Consider the following 20,791-nt stretch of genomic DNA (forward strand, 5'->3'; position numbering starts at 1 on the left):
TGACTACAGTAGATACAGCATATTTACTTACTATCCACAGCAACAATGTATGTGTCCACTTCAACCTTGATAAATTCTTTTAAAATCTGTAAAATTGCAAAATTTGCACAGAAATTTGTTATGACTATATATATGACTAAAGTTACCATCTGTGAATGAGATTTTTATTAGTAAGGTTTTAAACAAAGAACATTTATTAAACAGGTCATCTAGAACTAGATCTTTCTAACCCTATTCTGTACTAGGGATGAGCTTTATGAGACCAATTTGAAAGCCACGGAACACCCTTTAAAAGTCTATGAGAGAAATCAAAAGTGCTAATTTTAAAGGTTAATATGCAAGTTATTGTCATAAAAAGTGTTTGGAGACCTGGGTCCTGCCCCAGGGGACATGTATCAATGCAAAGAAAAGTTTTATAAAGGGCCGTTTTTTCAGGAGCAGTGATTTTAATAATGCTTAACCCCCCTGGCGGTATCCCCGAGCGTGACTCGGGGTGGGTTTTTCTTGCTGCGATCGGTATCCCCGAGTCACGCTCGGGGTAGACATGCAGAGCCTGCAGCGTGCGTTGGCTTACCTTCTCCTGGATCCAGCGATGTCACGACGCTGTGTGAGCGAGCGGGACCTTGCTCGATTCACACAGCGTCCTCCTGCGACGTTACGACGCACGGGAGCGGAGATCGGCACCAAATTCAAAAAAGTAAACAAACACTATACATACAGTATACTGTAATCTTATAGATTACAGTACTGTATGTAAAAAAAAAACACCCCCCTTGTCCCTAGTGGTCTGCCCAGTGTCATGCATGTCATTTTATATAATAAAGACCTTTCTTTCTGCCTGAAAACTGTAGATTGTCCATAGCAACCAAAAGTGTCTTTTTATGTCAAAAATGGTTTTAGATCAGCTAGAAAACAGCGATAATAAATTATAATCACTTGCAGAATTGTGCGATAGCGATTTGCGGGGAAATTCGTCATAAAAAAAAAAATAATGACAGCAACAATTCTGCAACTGAGAAAATTTCAGTGATTTTGATTTGATTACATTATTGAATAATTTTTATTTTAATTATATTATTACTTGCTATAATTATTTATAATTATTTATTATATTATAATTTAAAATTTTGTTTTTAAAAAAATGTCATACCCGGGATGCCTATTAGATTCTTGTTTGGTCAGATTTAAGTGAGTTATTCCTAAAAATCACAGGCCTACAGTATAAAACACCCAATTTCCTTGCAAATAATTGTACCGCTTTCAGCATGTTTTTTCAGACAGAATCATACCGCCAGGGAGGTTAAAGTGAAACAATAAAAGTAAAATATTCCTTTAAATTTCGTAACTGGGGGGTGTCTATAGTATGCCTGTAAAGTAGCGCATGTTTGCCGTGTTTATAACAGTCTCTGCAAAAAATGACATTTCTAAAGGAAGAAAAGTCATTTAAGTCAAACTACTTGAGGCTATAATGAATTGTCGGGTCCCGGCAATATAGATAAAAGTCATTGAAAAAAACGGCATGGGTTTCCCCTTTAGTCCACTACCAGGCCCTTTGGGTCTGGTATGAATATTAACCACTTAAGGACCCCTCACTGTATATATACGTAATTTTTTTAAAGATGGATATCTCGGTAACGGCAGCAGCCGCTGCCACAACCGAGATATCCATCTTTTCAGTGAGTGGTCCTCTAAACGATAACAGTGGTCTCCGCGGCGGATTTGCCACAAGATCACAGTTATCGGCGGCGGGAGAGGGGCCCCCCTCCCTCCGCTCTCCTGCGCCCTCCACCACTTACCGAAGTCGTCGGCAGCGACAAAGGCGATCGGGTCCTCCCCCCTGCTCGGCTGGGATACGAGCGAGGGCAAGATGGCCCCCATGCGTCTCCATAGCATAGCAGGGTGGAAGCGACGTCAAAACGTCACTTCCGCCCATGTTTCTTAAAGGGACATTTTCTTGTTGTCATTTTTTCAAATGGCGATTTTTTTATTTTATTTTTTGCATTTTAGTCTAAATATGGGATCTGAGGTCTTTTTGACCCCAGATCTCATATTTAAGATGACCTGTCATGCTTTTTTCTATTACAAGGGATGTTTACATTCCTTGTAATAGGAATAAAAGTGACCCATTTTTTTTTTTTTTGTAAAAATTTATAAAATAAATAAAAATAAATAAGAAAACCAAAAAAAAAATGTTTTAAAGCGCCCCGTTCCGACAAGCTCACACGCAGAAGCGAACGCATACGTGAGGAGCGCCCGAATATAAAAACGGTGTTCAAACCACACAAGTGAGGTATCACTGCGATCGTTAGAGCGAGACCAATAATTCTAGCCCTAGACCTAGATTTTTAAGGGTAAAAGTTTGACACCATTCCACGAGCAGGCGAAAAACAAGAGAGAAGAGCGCCTCTGAGTATACTGCTTTTAATTATAAAACATAAAAATATCCAGCACTTACATCATAGTATTATGGTGCATGAAAAAGGAGCGCGCTGGTCGTTTCCGTGCGCATGCTCTGAAACGCGTTGTGGTCCTCCTCAGCCTCCGTCCGAGCTGACGTCACGCATCAGCTGATGAACTCACTGTCTAGCAGCGGCATAACAACAAGGATTTAGCCGTCCCTCCCCGGCTCCCTCCGGCCGCCCAGTTCTCATGCCTTGCTGGCTGTCAGCCACAGACGCACACCAGCTCCCATGACTGCACCATAATACTATGATGTAAGTGCTGGATATTTTTATGTTTTATAATTAAAAGCAGTATACTCAGAGGCTGTCATGGACTTGGTAGACCACTAGGTGGCGCTAATCGCGCACCGGCGCGCAATAGCGGCAATAGCGCATTTGCACGCACGGGAGCGCGCGTTCGCGGCACGTCGGCGCGCACGGGTGCGCGCAATAGCGGCGCGCGCGGGCACGCGCAATAGCGGCGCGCGCGGGCACGTGCTGACGCCATTTTGGCGCCACTTAGGCTATTTAATGGGGCTCTCCCCATAGCCCCCTGCTGCTCAGTCAACAGCGTTCCTGTTTACCCTACCTGATACCTGTTACCTGATTGGCTCCTGTTTCCTGTGACCTTGGCTTACCATTGACCCTGCTGTTCTCCGCCTGCCCTGACCCTTGGCTTGTCTGACTTCGCTTCCGCCTCCTCCTTCCAAACGGTCTGCTGCCCGCCTGTTACTGATCCGGCTTGAACTACGACTCTGCTTTGGCTTCCCCCTGTACCTGATCCGCCCGCCTGTGTTTGACCCGGCCTGCCTGACTCTGCCAGCATCTGTACTACAGCACACCTCCCACCTGCTGCCTGTTCCAGCCATCTGCACCAAGCTCCTGTTGTCTGCTGTCTTACCTCCAGCATCTCTGCAGTTCCTGCACAGCATCTGTGGAGTCTTCAGGAGACCACCGCAGACCTGCACGGCACCTTCCTGGCGCTTGTGCGACTCTGAACTCTAGCGCTCCCTGTCTGCTCTACCAGGGGTTCCGGAGTCAGAGGAGCAAGAGTTGCCATTCCCTGCACGCCAGGCTCTGCTCTGTACCAGGTACGTGACAGTACTGAGCAGCCATGTCTGAGCCTGCGCAGGGAATGGACCCTATGACGGAACTTTGTCGCCATCTGGATGGCCTTACCCAAGCAGTCAGGGCCCTGCAGGAAGGCTATACCCGACTTGAAAATCGTGTCCAGGAACTGTCTACTCCATCCACTTCTTCTTCGTCTGGCGCATCCGCGTCACCTTCAGTTATTATGCTGCCTCCTGAACCTAAAGTGCCCATGCCTGAAAGATTTGCAGGAGAACGAAGCAAGTTTAGAGCGTTCCGGAATGCTTGTGAGCTCTACTTTGCGCTTCAGCCACGAACTTTCTCACTAGAAGCTACCAAAGTAGGTATTGTTATGGCCCTTCTATCGGGTGAACCGCAGGCGTGGGCCCACCGTCTGATGGAGCAAAAGGACTTATCCCTTGACCGGTTGGACACGTTCTTTCAGGCTATGTCCTTGTTGTATGAAGACCCTCATCAGGCCGCTACCGCTGAAGCCGCTTTGCATGCCCTCCTGCAAGGTCGCAGACCCGTTGAGGACTATGTAGCCGAGTTCAGAAGGTGGAGTGCGGACACTACCTGGAACAATTCGGCCCTTTGTTATCAGTTCCGCTTGGGCCTCGCCGAAGCACTTAAGGATGAACTCGCACGTGTAGGGGTCCCTGACACTTTGGAGGCCCTTATCAACCTAACCATCCAGATTGACAGACGCTTGAGGGAACGCAGGACTGAACGTGCCACCGGTCTGAATCGCCCAACATGGATGCTACCCCGGGTACCCGCGTACCCTAACCCGATTCCTCCAGCCCCGACCACTGCCTCTAGAGACATTCCAGAACCCATGCAGCTGGGTTTGATCCGCCCTTCTCTCACTGCTGAGGAACGACTTCGACGCCGGACAAACAACCTTTGCCTCTACTGCGGAGAGTCCGGCCACTACGTGAGGACCTGCCCAGCAAAATTCCGTAAGTGCACCTTCATGTCATCTGTCCCCTCACCCATTGTCTTCAACAAATCTGCTCATCTGGCTGTCCCCGTTTTATTGCAGCTTCCAGGAAGGGATATACGGACCAGCGCCATACTTGATTCCGGGGCCTGCAGCTGTTTTCTGGACTCTGCCTTTGCCACTCATCACCATATTCCGTTGCGCCCAAGGGCTGTTGGACTGTCTGTACACTTGGCCGATGGGTCCATCTTGAAATCCGGGCCAGTCACCCAAGAAACCTTGCCCATCGCCACTACCATCTCGGACAGTCATCGAGAACTTTTATGCCTGGATGTTATTGAATCCCCTCTGTTCCCTATAATCCTGGGCATACCCTGGCTCCAGGCTCACAACCCTCAGATAAACTGGACTACTGGTGAGATTTGCTTTTGTTCCACCTACTGTCAACAACACTGCTTGCAGGCAATCTCATCTCCCCCCTCTTTGCTTTGCATGGACTCCGACATTGAAATCCGCCAATCCGTCCCCGAGGTGTACCATGAGTTCCTGGACGTCTTCAGCAAAAAGGGGGCTGACACCCTTCCCCCTCACCGACCATACGACTGCCCGATTGAGCTTCTCCCCGGGGCCGAAATCCCTTTCGGAAGAATTTTCCCCCTAACTGAACTAGAACTTGGAAATCTAAAGACTTATGTCGACGATAACCTCAAGAAGGGGTTTATTCGCCCCTCTACCTCACCAGCAGGGGCAGGAATTTTCTTCGTCGAGAAGAAGGACCATTCTCTCCGCCCCTGCGTGGATTACCGCGAGCTTAATAAGGTAACAATAAAAAATCGGTACCCTCTCCCGCTGGTGCCGGAACTATTCCAAAGACTGGGAGCAGCGGTCATTTTCACGAAACTGGACTTGCGGGGGGCCTATAACTTGGTACGAATACGGGACGGCGACGAATGGAAGACTGCCTTCCGCACCCGCTTCGGCCACTTTGAGTACTTGGTGATGCCCTTCGGGCTCTGCAACGCGCCTGCCACATTCCAGCACTTCGTGAATGACATCTTTAAAGACTACCTTGACCTCTTTGTCGTGGTCTACCTTGATGACATCCTCATTTTTTCCCCTTCTGTTGTCAAACATCGGGAACACGTCAAAAGCGTACTTAAGCGACTCCGAATACACGGATTATACGCCAAACCTGAAAAATGTGAGTTTGAATGTGAAAGCATACAGTTCCTGGGACTTGTTATTTCAGTCAACGGCATTGAGATGGACCCGCAGAAGGTTACGGCAATCCTTGAGTGGCCTGCGCCCACAGATAAAAAGGGCATCCAACGCTTTATCGGGTTTGCCAATTTCTACAGAAAGTTCATTAGGGGGTTTTCCAACATCATCGCCCCCATAACTGGCCTAACCAAACAAACTGTCCGGTTCCGTTGGTCCCCTGAAGCCCAATGAGCTTTTGAGGCGTTGAAGAAACTGTTTACGTCTGCACCGGTCCTTAGACACCCAGATGCCAGCCTGCCCTATATCTTGGAGGTGGACGCTTCGGAGACGGCAGTCGGGGCGGTGCTTTCCCAAAGACAGGGGCCAAAGGCCCTTCTCCACCCGGTTGCTTTTTTTTCCCGCAAACTATCTGACGCGGAACGGAACTATGATGTGGGTGACCGAGAACTTTTAGCGATCAAGGCAGCGCTGGAGGAGTGGCGGTACTTATTGGAAGGTGCAGCGCACCCAATTTTGATCTATACAGATCACAAGAACTTAGAATACCTGAGAGTAGCCAAGAGACTAAGACCACGTCAAGCCAGATGGGCGCTTTTTTTTACCAGGTTCACTTTCCATATAACGTACAGGCCAGGGTCGAAGAATACCAAGTCCGATGCTCTTTCCCGGATGTACTGTGATTCTGAAAACCCTGCTCCTCCGGACACTATCTTATCTTCGGGAAATTTTCTGTTGCTTCAGGATGACCTATTGTCACGGATCAAACAGGCCTCTGCAGGAATGGCCTCCTCTTCGGATACAAATTTGCAACTCAGAGATGGCTTGTTGTGGCATGAGGACAGGATTTTTGTGCCGGAAGACTTACGGGTCAGTGTCCTGAGTCTCTGTCATGACCATGAGCTGGCCGGCCATTTTGGGGTACAGAAGACCTCGGAACTCTTGCAGCGCACGTTTTGGTGGCCCCAGCTTATGAAAGACTGTAAGAGTTATGTGGAGTCGTGCACCACGTGCATCCGAAGTAAAGGGAGCAAATCCAGAGCCTGGGGACTGTTGAAGCCTTTGCCCGTACCAGAGAGACCATGGAGAATGATCTCCATGGATTTTATTGTTGAGCTCCCTCCTTCTGAGGGTTTCACCACCATTTTTGTGACAGTGGACAGACTATCCAAGATGGCACACTTTCTGCCCATGAGGGGTACACCTTCTGCTCCCGAAACTGCTAAAATCTTTGTTAAGGAAATTGTGCGGTTACACGGCATCCCCGCAAATATCGTGTCAGATCGTGGAGTACAGTTTACTCCCAGGTTCTGGAGAGCGCTCTGCGAGTCCCTCAAGATTGAGCTGTCGTTCTCATCTGCTTATCACCCACAATCAAATGGCCAAACTGAGAGGACAAACCAAACTTTAGAACAATACCTACGCTGTTTCTCTTCGTTCTCCCAGGAAGATTGGGTCTCTCTACTTCCACTGGCTGAATTCGCATATAATAATTCAATTCACTCTGCTACCAAACAATCCCCTTTCTTTGCGAATTACGGCTACCACCCGCTATTTTTGTCTAATCGTGTCCCGGAATGTACGGTGCCCGCCGTCCAAGAGACATTAGACTTCTTCAGCGCTAACAACAGGCTTCTCCAGGAAACTATGGCAAAGACTCAGGAGCATAATAAGGAGGTATTTGATAAAAGGCGAAGAGGAGAACTCAACCTGGAACCTGGGGATCTGGTATGGTTGTCTACTGTGAACTTGAGACTTGCCTGTCCGTCTAAGGCCTTGTACTCACGACCGGATCTGTGCGCTGAAAACTGTCTGCCGGACAGTTTCCGGCGTACAAGGCTGATTTTTGTTTGGTTCCGCTGGCTTGTACACACCAGCGGACCAAATTACCGTCGTACCGGAACGCGTGCACGTAAACTACGTACGACGTCACTATAAAGGGGAAGACCAAACTTAATGGCGCCGCCCTCTGTTCCTCTTTTGCTAGTTACGGGTTTGCTTGTGTTAGTGAAGGTTTGGTTAGAGCTGATTCGCGCTTCTCGGTCTCCAGGCTTTGACAGCGTGTATTCACGGGTTCAGTGCGTGTGCTTGCGTTAACGTAGTTGTCATTCGGCTATAGGCTAGCAGGTTGTTTCTGCTTTTGCAGATGCATCCTGTGCGCTCGTATCTGTTTGTCACGCGTTTGTCGCAGGTAGTGCTGGATTTGCGAGTGCTTTCTGTTTGAGTGTGTTCTTGACTGACCAGCCGGCCGGTTTGAAGCCATGATGGAGCAGCAGCGTCAATTTTCGCGAGTTGGTGCTGTTTATGGGATGGCTGCTGGATATGTTAATTTTTCCAGTACTTTGGCCAGAAACAGGGGGCGGAGGCTTTTTTTGGACCAAGAATTGGTTGCGCCAGCGTGACCAGTTCTCACATATGCCTCTGCTTAGGGAACTAAGCCTAATGACTTTAGGAATTTTCTCCGCATGACGGACCCCGTATTCAACAGTCTGCTGGAACTTCTGTCCCCCTATATCACGAGGCAGGACACTGTGATGCGCCAAGCCATCACGGCCGAGCAGAGGCTTATTGCCACGTTGCGGTACCTGGCGACTGGGAGGAGCCTGCAGGACCTCAAGTTCTCGACAGGCATCTCTCCGCAGGCGCTTGGGGTCATCATACCGGACACGTGTGCTGCCATCATCAAAGTTCTGCATGAGGAGTATATTAAGGTAAGTTTCCTGGCTGTAATAATGTGGCCAGCTAACTTTATTTTTAATTTCCCAGATATGCTGTGTGTTTAACTAACGTTCCCTTTTCTCCCTATGCATGTTGATATAAGCTTTACATGTTTTATTCTTGACCTACCTGCATATTTGTCCCTTACCCAATATTAACCTGTCTAGCATGCTATCCTAGGGACAAACCCACCTTTCCATTTTTTACAAATCTAATTTTTGGTTTTTGTGTCGTCCCCCCCTTCAAACTTTTTTAGTCCCCATCAGAGGGCTGTGGAGTCTCTTAAGGAGTGGCCCTATATATTTCATTCCCCAAATTCTCCATGCACATTTTTCAAATGCAATTTTAATACTGTGAATTTTCACAAGGATGCTTGTAGGATGTTTTTGTGCCAAAGTACTAAATCTCTTTTTTTGTTTGTCCCCACAGCTACCCTCCACACCACAGGAATGGCAGTCTGTGGCTTCCCAATTTGCCGAGCGGTGGGATTTTCCAAACTGCGGTGGAGCAATAGATGGGAAACACGTCCGCATTGTGCCCCCACCCCACTCGGGGTCCTACTATTATAATTACAAGGGTTATCATAGTATTGTGTTGATGGCGGTGGTGTCGGCACAGTATGAGTTTCTATATGTGGACGTGGGGAAGAATGGCCGGATGTCTGATGGGGGAGTGTTCGCACGGACTGATTTCTATGATCGTCTCCAAGCTGGTGGTCTGGCATTGCCACCAGATGAAGAGAATGTGGAAGGACTTCCGTTTGTGTTCCTAGCGGACGAGGCTTTCGGGCTTGGTCCTCACCTCATGCGGCCTTTTCCCCAGAGGACCCTCACCTCAGAGAGGAGTGTGTTTAATTTTCGGTTGGCCAGGGCTCGGAGGGTAGTCGAGAATGCCTTTGGGATACTCACCAACCGGTTCCGCCTGTTCAGGACATCGATACATCTGGCGGAATATAAATTGGACACCGTTGTATTTGCCTGCTGCATTTTGCACAACTTTTTACGCAGGCACTCCCAGACGTACCTACCCGACATCGGTTCTGAGGCAAGACTACCCTCAGATCCCCTTCCCGGGCTGGACACTGGTCGCGCTGGCTTGGCCCCCCAATCAGCTCGTGAGGTACGCGACAAATATGTTGAGTACTTCATGGGTCGGGGGGCCATTGCTATGCCAGATCATATTTCTTTCTAATTCGGCCCCCAAAGAAAGGAATATTCTCACAAATAATAAATAATTAGACCATTGGACTTTATACAGTTGTTTGTCATTAATGCTTTTTCTCTTTTTATCTGTCTTCCTGGTTCTCTAACTAACTTCTGCCATTTTACTGTATAATTGATTTCTCCACTTTTAGTAATTAACCACATTTTGCACAGTATTCACTCATCTACAAACAGGGTATTGAGTCTAGAAATAAGAAGCAACTCCATTAGAAAATTTGTAGGTCAAGTTTTTTAATTTTTGCTTGTTCATGACCCCAAAAATTAGTTTATATTTTTTTCATTACTCCCTGCTTTTGTACTTAGGAGTCTACAATAATTTTGTTAGTTTTTTTTTTTTTTCAGGTAATTCAACAAAAAATAGTATGAAGATTATACATTTTTTAACAAGTTCACAGTTTTGTTTATCAAATATAGTTTGATTTATTGTTTACATATATATATATATATATAGAATATTTTTGGTGGGGTGTTTACCGCCTTTGTATTTTTTCTTCTCGGCATATTTTTTATGCCCAAAAACCTATAATTTTTTTTTATTTTTATTTTTTTATTTATTTTTTTTGGTGTGTTTTTAAATACGAATATTTGTTGTGGAGATTTAGGAGTCAAATCTCGACTTCACTAAATTCAGTGATTAGAGAGATTTATAATTCTATATATATATATTTTGAATTTTTATCGGTGTTTATTCTTTATGGTCTAAACTTTATAGTAGCCAAAAATGTACAACATGGTCAAAAAGTAAAAAAATAAAAATATAAAAATATAAAAATTCACAACAGCAGTCAGTCATGGTGTGCTTTCACACTGGAACACGCCAAAATTTGAAGATACACACATTCAGTGCAAACTCGCCAAATGTCATTGGTTCAACAGACAAATGGCCACATGTGCTATCTGACATCATGGGTGATCAATGTCTGTGTTTTGTGGGAGCAAACCCTTCCTCTCAACTACTTGAGGATGGAGGAGGGGGTTGGACCCACAAAGCACAGACACTAGATATTCTGTGATGGCAGATAGCACATGTTGGCACACTGTGTGTGTATCTTCAAATTTTGGCGTATTCATTATTAAAACAGTAAAAATGTTTGTGGGGGCGGGGGATGGGCGGGGGGTGTTTCAGTCTTTGACACGGCCCATCATGTCAATAATATTTTTGAAATTAGATTCGATGACCATCATTCTTTGCCGCATATTGTCCATTTCCGTGCTGCATTCCAAAAGGACATTTGTTACATTCTGTTCCATGACAACCATCCTTTCACGCATATTGTGCATTTCAGTGCTGCACTCCATTACCTGTTGAATAATTATAGCAGCACTTGCACGTGAAAATATTGACACACCATCCTCCTCCCCTAAAAACAAAAAAAATGGTCATTTACAAAATTATTTTTGGATGAGGCCTATCTACATATGTTTTTTTTAATCAAGCTAGGGTGACACTGACCTGATGGGCTTCTCCTTTCCACCTCTTCGACATCTTCTATCACTCCTCCTTCTTCCACCACCTCCCCATCATCTTCTATCACTCCTCCTTCTTCCACCACTTCCCCATCATCTTCGACTCCTCCTTCATCCATCAATCCACCTTCTTTCAATTCGCCAAATTGTTCTTCCGCCACTTGCCCTTCATCTGCTATAAATTCTAAGTCCAAAATTACTTCTTCCTCCTCTCTTCCTTCATCCTTTCTTCCTTCCTCCTCTCCTTCCACATCCTCTTCTCCTTCCACATCCTCTTCTCCTTCCACATCCTCTTCTCCTTCCACATCCTCTTCTCCTTCCACATCCTCCTCCTCCTCCACATGTTGAGATGGAAGATTTTGGCCTTGTCTGGCCCTCTCTGCCTCCTCCAAATGCTGGCGACTTCTTTCCCCTTAAATAACAAGAAAAAAAATGTAGACTCATCAGCACACAGATATTGGAGAGCATAAATCGCACACATTGCTTAGAAGAGGCTTTCATTTAGTTACTTTTATCTTTCACCAAACCTACATTTTGCAATTACTTCTATGGCAAGCTCTGATCCTGCCCCTTTTTAGCAAAGTGACACACATGGATGTCCCCCCTAAACTGTATTTTTGGGAGACCCTACCAAAACCCATTTTTGATTTGGGGAGACACAGGTGCTGTGCATTGCAGATGTGAAAACATCTGCTTTATTACCACTGTTTTTAGAATGAATCCTGTTTGCCTTTCCCATTCTCCTAATTCTATTTTTTAGAACTAGCTTTTACACAATGTTTACAAACAAAGTTTTTGGCCAGTGAGCCATGTCCAGGTGTGTTGTTCCTGGAATAACCGAGCCTTTCTGAGAAACTATGTGATGTTACGTGGTTTACTAAGAACACTATTTGTAAATATGTAGTTATTTATGTCATAAAAAATAAATGACAACATGTCTTTAAAATTACAAGCAGGCCAAGGAGGCAGATGGTGAAATATACATGGCAACACATTATTGCAGACTATCAACCCCCCCCCCCCCCAACCCCAAAATATATTTACTTACTTTTACGCAGAATTTTAAGGATCTTCTTCATCTGATGTGGCTCCCTCAATTTTAAGTCTGACCAGCGTTTCCTCAGCTGTTCCTTGGACCTGGTGATCCCAAACATCCTCTGCATTCTCCTCGCCACCTTGTCCATAATATGTGCCTTTCGCCGGTTAGGGGTCTTGTATGGCCCTAATTCACCATCATAGTCCTTCTTTCGCATGATGTAAACTAACTCCACCATTTCCTGGAACCGCATATTAGTGGCTTTATATCTTCTTTGCCTTGATCGGGACGTCCCTGCCTCTGTCCCTTCACTTGTGGCATGAGAGCATCGTGCCCGCTCGTGTGACATCGCCATCTTTCCTTTCCCACAGAGATTATGGGCGGGGAAAAGATGAATTGTTACGCCATGGGCGGAGAAGAGGGCGGCGTTTAATACATACGCGGAGTGTAGAGAATGCAAACAACGTGTTTACGTAGGTTACGCGGAGAATCTTCGAGCGCATCCAGAACATACACAGTTAACGCCATATTTCCTAAACACATTGATTAGGGGCCTAGCAAAGGTGACGAGGGCGGGGTTTAATAAATACGCGGAGTGTTTAAAAGGTGCACGCCGTGATTACGCATCTTACGCGGTAATTAGGCGAGCGTGAGAAACGAGGAGCGAGAGACAGGAAGGTAAGGAAATTAAAAATGGGATCAGCAGAGGCCTATAAAATGTAGACACATGGGATGGGGGTTTGGGCTGTTGGTTGCACCCTTTTTAAGCTATTCTGTCTATGGGGTACCACAATGTTATTTTGGTATCCAAATGCTTTTGGACAACTCACAAAATAGAGATGTGAACAATGCTGTACCTCATTGACAAGTTTTTGAATGGTGTATTCAGATCAGGCAAAATATTGTTCAAGTGTTGGTTGTACAGAGGTCATTAGGAAGTGTCTTTTATGTCATCCATTGTCAGGGGCATGAGATTTACACATGAAAGAGTGCCTAGATGAATACTGTCATTTGTAATCATTGTTTATTTTTCTATCTAAAAAATTGTTACTGCAATGTTAACAATGGCTCTGCATCTAGCAAATCAATGTTTGGTACAACCAATGCGGCCGAGCTGCCAATCATTGTTTAAACAAGAGAGACTGTGTTTGTAATTAGATATAGGTAATAAATTTGAAGACACATATTATATCAAGGTCAACGCTGATCCTTTTGAATATTTATTTTTCTTTGGTTTATGTTTTGCGAATGTAGACTCAAAAAGAAATATCATATTTCATAACGGGAAATGGACCAACTACAAACCAAGGAAGCTATAGAGGCCTTACTCCAAAAATATCAGGACACGCCCATCCTGTGGAATTCCAAACACGCGTTATATTGCAATAAAGAGGTACGAGCGGCAGCACTAGAAGAGCTAGCAAACTATATGCAAACATGGGTGCCAGGATGCACTGCCAACATGGTGAAGGATAAACTTGCCAACCTGAGAAGCACATACAGAAGAGCATATAAAGCTAATAAAAGCAAAAAATCGGGAGCAGCAGCAACACAAGCAAAGGAACCCAAACTGTGGTATTACAAACAGATGGCTTTTTTGCGGGACGAAATGGAAGGCAGGAAAACGATGTCGAGTCTTTCTTCCAACCTTTCCTCCATGCTACCTTCCAGCGGACATTCCCCAGATGACCACAGCCCTGCAGAGTCGGAGGAAGAGGGCCTGGCTGACAGAGATGCAGATCTGCCACCCTTCGATGAGGAGGTATAGTAGTTTCCTCTATATTTCTGGCGTAAATAATTATTGGTGGATTAATGATTTGATATTGTAAAAGAAAAGCCAAGCTGGGAAAAAGCACAAAAAAAGGTGTACAGACAAATAGGTGTCAGGGATGACAACTGCAGGGGTCAGAAGTAGAGTGTATTCAAGTAATAATGAACAGAAAATACTAAACGAAAAACATGAAAATTAGTGTGGTTTTATTTAGCGAAATTGTAAAAAATGTCCTTTTTTTTGCACACAGGAAGAAGAGATCAGCCAGGAGGTGGCAGATCCTCACGTCTCTGTCAGCCAGGAGGAGGCCGGGGTCAGTGGCAGCCAGGAGGAGGCCGGGGTCAGTGGCAGCCAGGAGGAGGCCGGGGTCAGTGGCAGCCAGGAGGAGGCTGGGCCCAGTGGCCTGCAGCAGGTCCCCCAGGCCAGGAGAACCACCACCAGCCAGTCTTCTCCCCCCCAGGTGAGGCCATCAGGCCGAAGGAGGCAGTTGAGGCCTGTGGAGGAGGCAAGCCTCCGCATGATACAGGAGGCAAGCGCCATCATGAGTGCCCCCCTCAACCCCACAGAGGCCTTCAGTGCCTCATTGGCCCACGATTTGAATGAAGGGGAGGAGGGCCAGAGAAGACTGGCAAAGGCCCTGATGAACCAGGTCCTTTGGTGGATGCAGAAGGGCCTGCTGACCCCAGACACTGGGCTATGTGACCCGGCCCGGCTTGCGGAACACCATCCTCCTGCTGCCACATCGACCCCACCTGCAAGAGCCCGTGTTAGATCCGCTGGAAGGCTGCCTGGAGGGAAGGCTGGAAAGAGGAGGAAACGTTGATTCTCTGCCTTCCATTTCCTTCCACATAAAGGACATATTGTTTGGACTACCACAGTTTGGGTTCCTTTGTTTCTGTGCTGCTGCTTCATATTTTTGGGTTTGGCTCGTGAGGCTTGGAAGTTTATCCTTCACCATGTTGGAAATGCAAGTTTGCATATAGTTTGCTATCTATTCTAGTGCTGCCGTTCTGTTTATTTTTTGAGATGACATTTGCCTAAATAAAAGGCTTTTTGCTTTCATTTGAAAACATGTCTATTGTTTGTTAGTTATACTGTGGGGATTATTAGGCAGCAAACCTTTAATAAATATACAATGGGTCATTTACAAAGGACACACTCCTTGGGGGGGGGGGGGGACATTTGGTGTGCCAACATGGTTCAATATTCTCAAATGAAACACAAAAAAAAAAAAAAAAAAACAATTTAAAAAAAAAACATGTAAAAATATATTAAACAAAATGGTGACATAACTAGAAAGAACAAAAAAAAATAAATAGATGCACATTCATTTCCAAAAATTACTACTATAAATTATGGAGGACCACCAACCAAAACACACGTCTGGCATAGAAAACCTTATTAAAGGATTACATCACAAGCAAGAAATGTGACATTTCAGTATGGGACAACTCTATTGAAATTGCATCAGCAAGAGAACGGGGTTATTCTAGCAAGAGAAGAATTAATAAAACGAGGCAAGAAACTGTGGTTTAGTGCGCCTTTTTAAGACATTGTTCTTTTGCTAGAATAAAAGGTTTCTAATGACGAATGTGCCATATCCCAAACAAACGCGAGTTTTACCTGAACGAGCGCTCCCGTCTCCTCATTTGGACTGAGCATGCGCGGGGTTTTTGTACGCTGCTTTTGTGTACAGACGACCGAACATGTCTGACGGACACGATTCCAGCAGACTGTTTTAAAGCAAGACCAGGAAACAGTTGTTCGTTGGAAAACGGTCTGGCCGACGAATGTTTGCTGGAATCCTGTCCGTTACTGCCTACACACGAACGAACATGTCCGCTGAAACTGGTCCGCGGACCAGTTTCAGCAGACATGTTTGGTCGTGAGTATGGGGCCTAAGAAACTGGGGCCTAAGTTTATGGGGCCATTTCCAATCAGAAGGAAGATCAACAGTGTGGCCTATGAACTCGAATTACCAGAGTCTTTCCGCATCCATCCGGTCTTTCATGTCACCCTCCTGAAGCCTGACGTCGCTAACCCCTTTCCTGGGCGAAGCACTGATCCACCCGAACCGGTCTTGGTTAACGGTGAGGAGGAATTCGAGATTGAGTCTATCCTTGACTGCAGAAAAAGGCGCAATCAGGTTCAGTTCCTGGTGAAATGGAAGGGCTATGGCCCTGAGGAAAACTCCTGGGAACCTGAACGTAACATCCACGCTAAGAGCTTGATTCGGTCCTTCAAGAACGCCCATCCACTCAAGATATCTCAGTTGGGCATCCGGAGGCTGCCCATTGGAGGGGGGCAATGTCATGGACTTGGTAGACCACTAAGTGGCGCTAATCGCGCACCGGCGCGCAATAGCGGCAATATCGCATTTGCACGCACGGGAGCGCGCGTTCGCGGCACGTCGGCACGCACGGGTGCGCGCAATAGCGGCGCGCGCGGGCACGCGCAATAGCGGCGCGCGCGGGCACGTGCTGACGCCATTTTGGCGCCACTTAGGCTATTTAATGGGGCTCTCCCCATAGCCCCCTGCTGCTCAGTCAACAGCGTTCCTGTTTACCCTACCTGATACCTGTTACCTGATTGGCTCCTGTTTCCTGTGACCTTGGCTTACCATTGACCCTGCTGTTCTCCGCCTGCCCTGACCCTTGGCTTGTCTGACTTCGCTTCCGCCTCCTCCTTCCAAACGGTCTGCTGCCCGCCTGTTACTGATCCGGCTTGAACTACGACTCTGCTTTGGCTTCCCCCTGTACCTGATCCGCCCGCCTGTGTTTGACCCGGCCTGCCTGACTCTGCCAGCATCTGTACTACAGCACACCTCCCACCTGCTGCCTGTTCCAGCCATCTGCACCAAGCTCCTGTTGTCTGCTGTCTTACCTCCAGCATCTCTGCAGTTCCTGCACAGCATCTGTGGAGTCTTCAGGAGACCACCGCAGACCTGCACGGCACCTTCCTGGCGCTTGTGCGACTCTGAACTCTAGCGCTCCCTGTCTGCTCTACCAGGGGTTCCGGAGTCAGAGGAGCAAGAGTTGCCATTCCCTGCACGCCAGGCTCTGCTCTGTACCAGGTACGTGACAGAGGCGCTCTTCTCTCTTGTTTTTCTCCTGCATATATTGAGCTGGCTTCGCTCCTGGATAGCAGCCCTGATCTACTGCCTTCATCTACATTGGTTCATCACTGTCATCAACTATAGCCTTTTCGGCACCCTGCTGGGACTGATCCTTTCATGGACTCTTGAACATTTATACCATATATCTCTAATGTGGTTTGTGATTTTAATCTTAATCTAATTGATTATTTATTTAATCCTATTATTATTTTTATTTTTAATCTTTAACCCTCCGTTGATTGTTTTGTGCAAACACCCTGAGCGCTGTACTCCATCCATTTTTTCTATTCCACGAGCAGGCACAATTTTGAAGCGTGACATGTTGGGTATCATTTTACTCGGCGTAACATTATCTTTCACAATATAAAAAAAAAATTGGGCTAACTTTACTGTTGTCTTATTTTTTAATGAAAAAAAGGGATTTTTTTTAAAAAAAAGTGCGCTTGCAAGACCGCTGCGCAAATACGATATGACTAAAAGTATTGCAATGACGGACATTTTATTCTCTAGGGTGTTAGAAAAAAATATATATAATGTTTGGGGGTTTTAAGTAATTTTCTAGCAAAAAAAAACTGTTTTAATCTTGTAAACACCAAATCTGAAAAACAGGCAAGGTCCTAAAGTGGTTAAGGGGAACCCCGAACTAAAATAATAAAAAAAAAATGCATGGGGGTCCCCTCAAATTCCATATCAGGCCCTTCAGGTCTGGTATGGATATTAAGGGGAACCCTGCGACAATTTTTTTTTTAAATGGCATAGGGATCCCCCTTAAAATCGATACCAGACCCTTACAGGTCTGGTATGGATTTTAAGGGGAACCCCACGCCAAAATAAAAAAAAATGACGTGGGGTTCTCCCCAAAAATCCATACCATACCCTTATCCGAGCACGCAGCCTGACAGGCCGCAGGAAAAGAGGGGGGACGAGAGAGACGAGAGACCCCTCAACACTTTTTACCAAAAAAGTGAGAAAAAAGGGGGAAAAAACCACACACACAATCCAGCGCCGTAATCCTTCTATGAGTCCGACCAGCCGCTACGAACGATACAGCCTCCTCCCAAGGAGGCACCCGGCCAAATGGGGCGTGACCCATATGACAGTTCTTTTATAACCAAGGGCAGGGCCACCCGTCACGTGGACAAGTGACCTAGCCCCCTCTGATGCAACAGGAAATGCCGGGGTTACCCAGTGATGTGTACAAGGGCCTCATCATCATGCTTAGTAAATAAGGTGACACTGTTTTCTCCACAATCATCCAGTTATGTGCAAAAAAAAAAAATCACAGCTTTATTGCTTTACTAAGTTTAGTACACTTTGCAAAGTGAACAGCTCTACTTGGTAAATTAACTCCAGTGTATATTAAATAATATTGTGGTGATGTTGGTCCATAGCGACGGGTCACTTTGCAAAGGGAACAGTTTCTACCCTGTTAGTAAGTTACCCTGTTTGCGTACATCTAGGGGGTGAAGGCAGTTAACTTTAAAAAGAGTATATTAACTTTGCAAAGTGAAGGTTAATCTGCACGTTCTATGAATACTAAGCCACGTGCTCGAGAAATTAAAAAACTGAATTTTTTTAGTAGTACCTAAACAGTTGCTGGAAAATAACAAACCTTCACTTTTTTAATTCATTTTGCTAAATGAACAGTTTCTATTCTGTTAATAAATCAACCCCCATAATCAACTTTCTATATTTACTTTTATGATTCTTGAATAATTACACTGTCTACAGTATATTTGGTTTATACTGCATATCTCAATAGTTTCCCCCTTGTATATCAGCAAAGTTTAGTTAACTTCAGAGGGTGGGATTTCTGCCAATTCATAAATTCAACACTTCTTAAATACTTACCCCTTTCAGTGCTTTCATTCCAGACATATCAATAAAAGATACTGCTCCAAAATCAAGTATCAAACTATGAACATCGATTTTGGGAACCACAATGTTATTTGGTAGCTCAGAATTCCAGTCAATGACAATAGGCAGATCATCTGTGTTTATTGGTTTGTCCAGCTCTTCAATCCTGTTGTTGTCAAGTTCATCTTCATCATCAGACTCTTTATAATCATAAGATGTGCAGACCACACCTCTCTGTAGAAAATTGTATGTAAAATATTATTTCTATTCTAAAAATACTTTTATTCAAATTAAGTGCACAGCACCTTCAGAACCCTACTGTACACATGCCAAACCTCTCTAAGGCTGGATTCACACCTATGCAGTTTTAGTGCTTTTTGCATTTTGCAGATTTGCACTACAGTCCATTTACCATGGTTTCCTATGGAACACGTTCTGTAGTGCAAATCTGCAAAATGCAAAAAGCACTAAAAATGGAGAGCGCAGGTTCTCAACTAGTGCAACATCGACCCCCAATTTATCATAAACTCTTTAGCAAATTTCAAATAATTTGTTAAATAAATATCAGTGTGCATTTTTGCTGTTTAGAAACATAATGGGTCTTTTTGAAAGCTGAAATCCTGACTTGTTTACCTTCTGACCTCCAAATTATTATAGGGGATAATATTGGCATGGAAGTAAGCAGAAGGAACCAGTGAGAGCTGTGGGTCCCAGCTGATTGACACTACCAGGATTGCAGGTTTCCCAACAAACATTGTGTATAAATTATCATGAACATGAGTTCAGTGAGGTGAACAGTGTAAAAGGTAGGTATTACAGGTATGTACTTCTGTGTATATCTGGGCAAAATAAACCAAAAATATATATTCAGTTCATGTGTGCAATACATGTACATTTCCTTGTGTAGCGCCTGTGTACTTTTCAGTACAGGTGCTATGTCAAATTTAGTGGGATGAGAGAGTTATTTGCTCTCATCCATGTTGATTTGTTTAAATTCGGCTGTTGCCAGCCCTGGACTGTCCTGTGGGTCATTCTGTGCTCCAGAGATGCAGTTCCATCTCTGGATGGCAGGTGGCACCAGAGGGGTCCAGGCGGAGGCGCCCTTTCTCCAGCAGCCAATCAGAGGAGTGCTTCCCTCGCGGGGCATGCTGGGGGAGGGTATTTCTGTGGCGGACGCCATTTTGTTGGGTTCTTCGCAGGTTCCTGGTTCCCACCTTTAGGGTGTGTGAGCACATCACAGGTAATTTTCAGTAATTGCAGTGTTTTTAAAGAGGCAAACACATGAGTGAAACTTTAACCGAGATGTATCAAATATAAATGTGGTATGTTTTCCCAGACATATTCTTTAAAGCAGTAGTAAAGTGGATGAAAAAAAAAAGTTTTCCCTTGACAGGGCAATGTTATAGTGTGCTAGTATGCATCGCAGACACTGGCCGCTTGAATGGCCGAGCCACGATTATGTCACTCCCGTGAATGCATGCGGGTGTCACAGCCACAGCACAGAGCTCTGAAGGGACGGCACCATTGACTACTTTGCTGCCTTTTTTTTATTATTTTAGAGGGCTTTTTTTATTTCATTTTTTGGTTGATTTGAGGTCAGCAGTCACTTTTAGCATGCTGTTCCATCCATCTCAAACACGTTTCCATTAAAAAGTCTTTTGTTTTAGGTGTGCAGTATTTTGTTTTTTATTTTTATTTATTTTGGTATATTTTTTTTTTATTCAATGTTGGTAGGGCATTTATTTCAGGTTAGCCGTTTTCCTTCAAAAAGGTAAGCTTTGATTTAATTCCTTTGAAGGTTTCTTTATTAAAAATTTGAGTGGTCAAAGTGTACCATTTACTTGTTCCTGATCATTTTTCTTTTTCTTGGAGCTGTCTTTTGTTCTCAGCACCCTTATTCATCATTTGAAGGA

At 45.2% G+C, this 20,791-nt stretch overlaps 1 protein-coding gene across 1 annotated transcript in view; it reads right to left on the reverse strand.

The window, feature by feature from the left end:
• Positions 1-20,791, reverse strand: part of LOC120931783 (chloride anion exchanger-like) — a 103,856-nt gene that overhangs the window by 9,568 nt on the left and 73,497 nt on the right. The window contains exons 17-18 of the mRNA XM_040343548.1: positions 18,873-19,112; positions 32-86 (exon numbers count right to left, since the gene is read on the reverse strand). Coding sequence (XP_040199482.1) covers positions 32-86; positions 18,873-19,112 — 295 coding nt within the window. The remainder of the gene's footprint in view (positions 1-31; positions 87-18,872; positions 19,113-20,791) is intronic.

This window comes from Rana temporaria, chromosome 3, assembly GCF_905171775.1.
Source record: "Rana temporaria chromosome 3, aRanTem1.1, whole genome shotgun sequence".
NCBI classification, from domain to species: domain Eukaryota; kingdom Metazoa; phylum Chordata; class Amphibia; order Anura; family Ranidae; genus Rana; species Rana temporaria.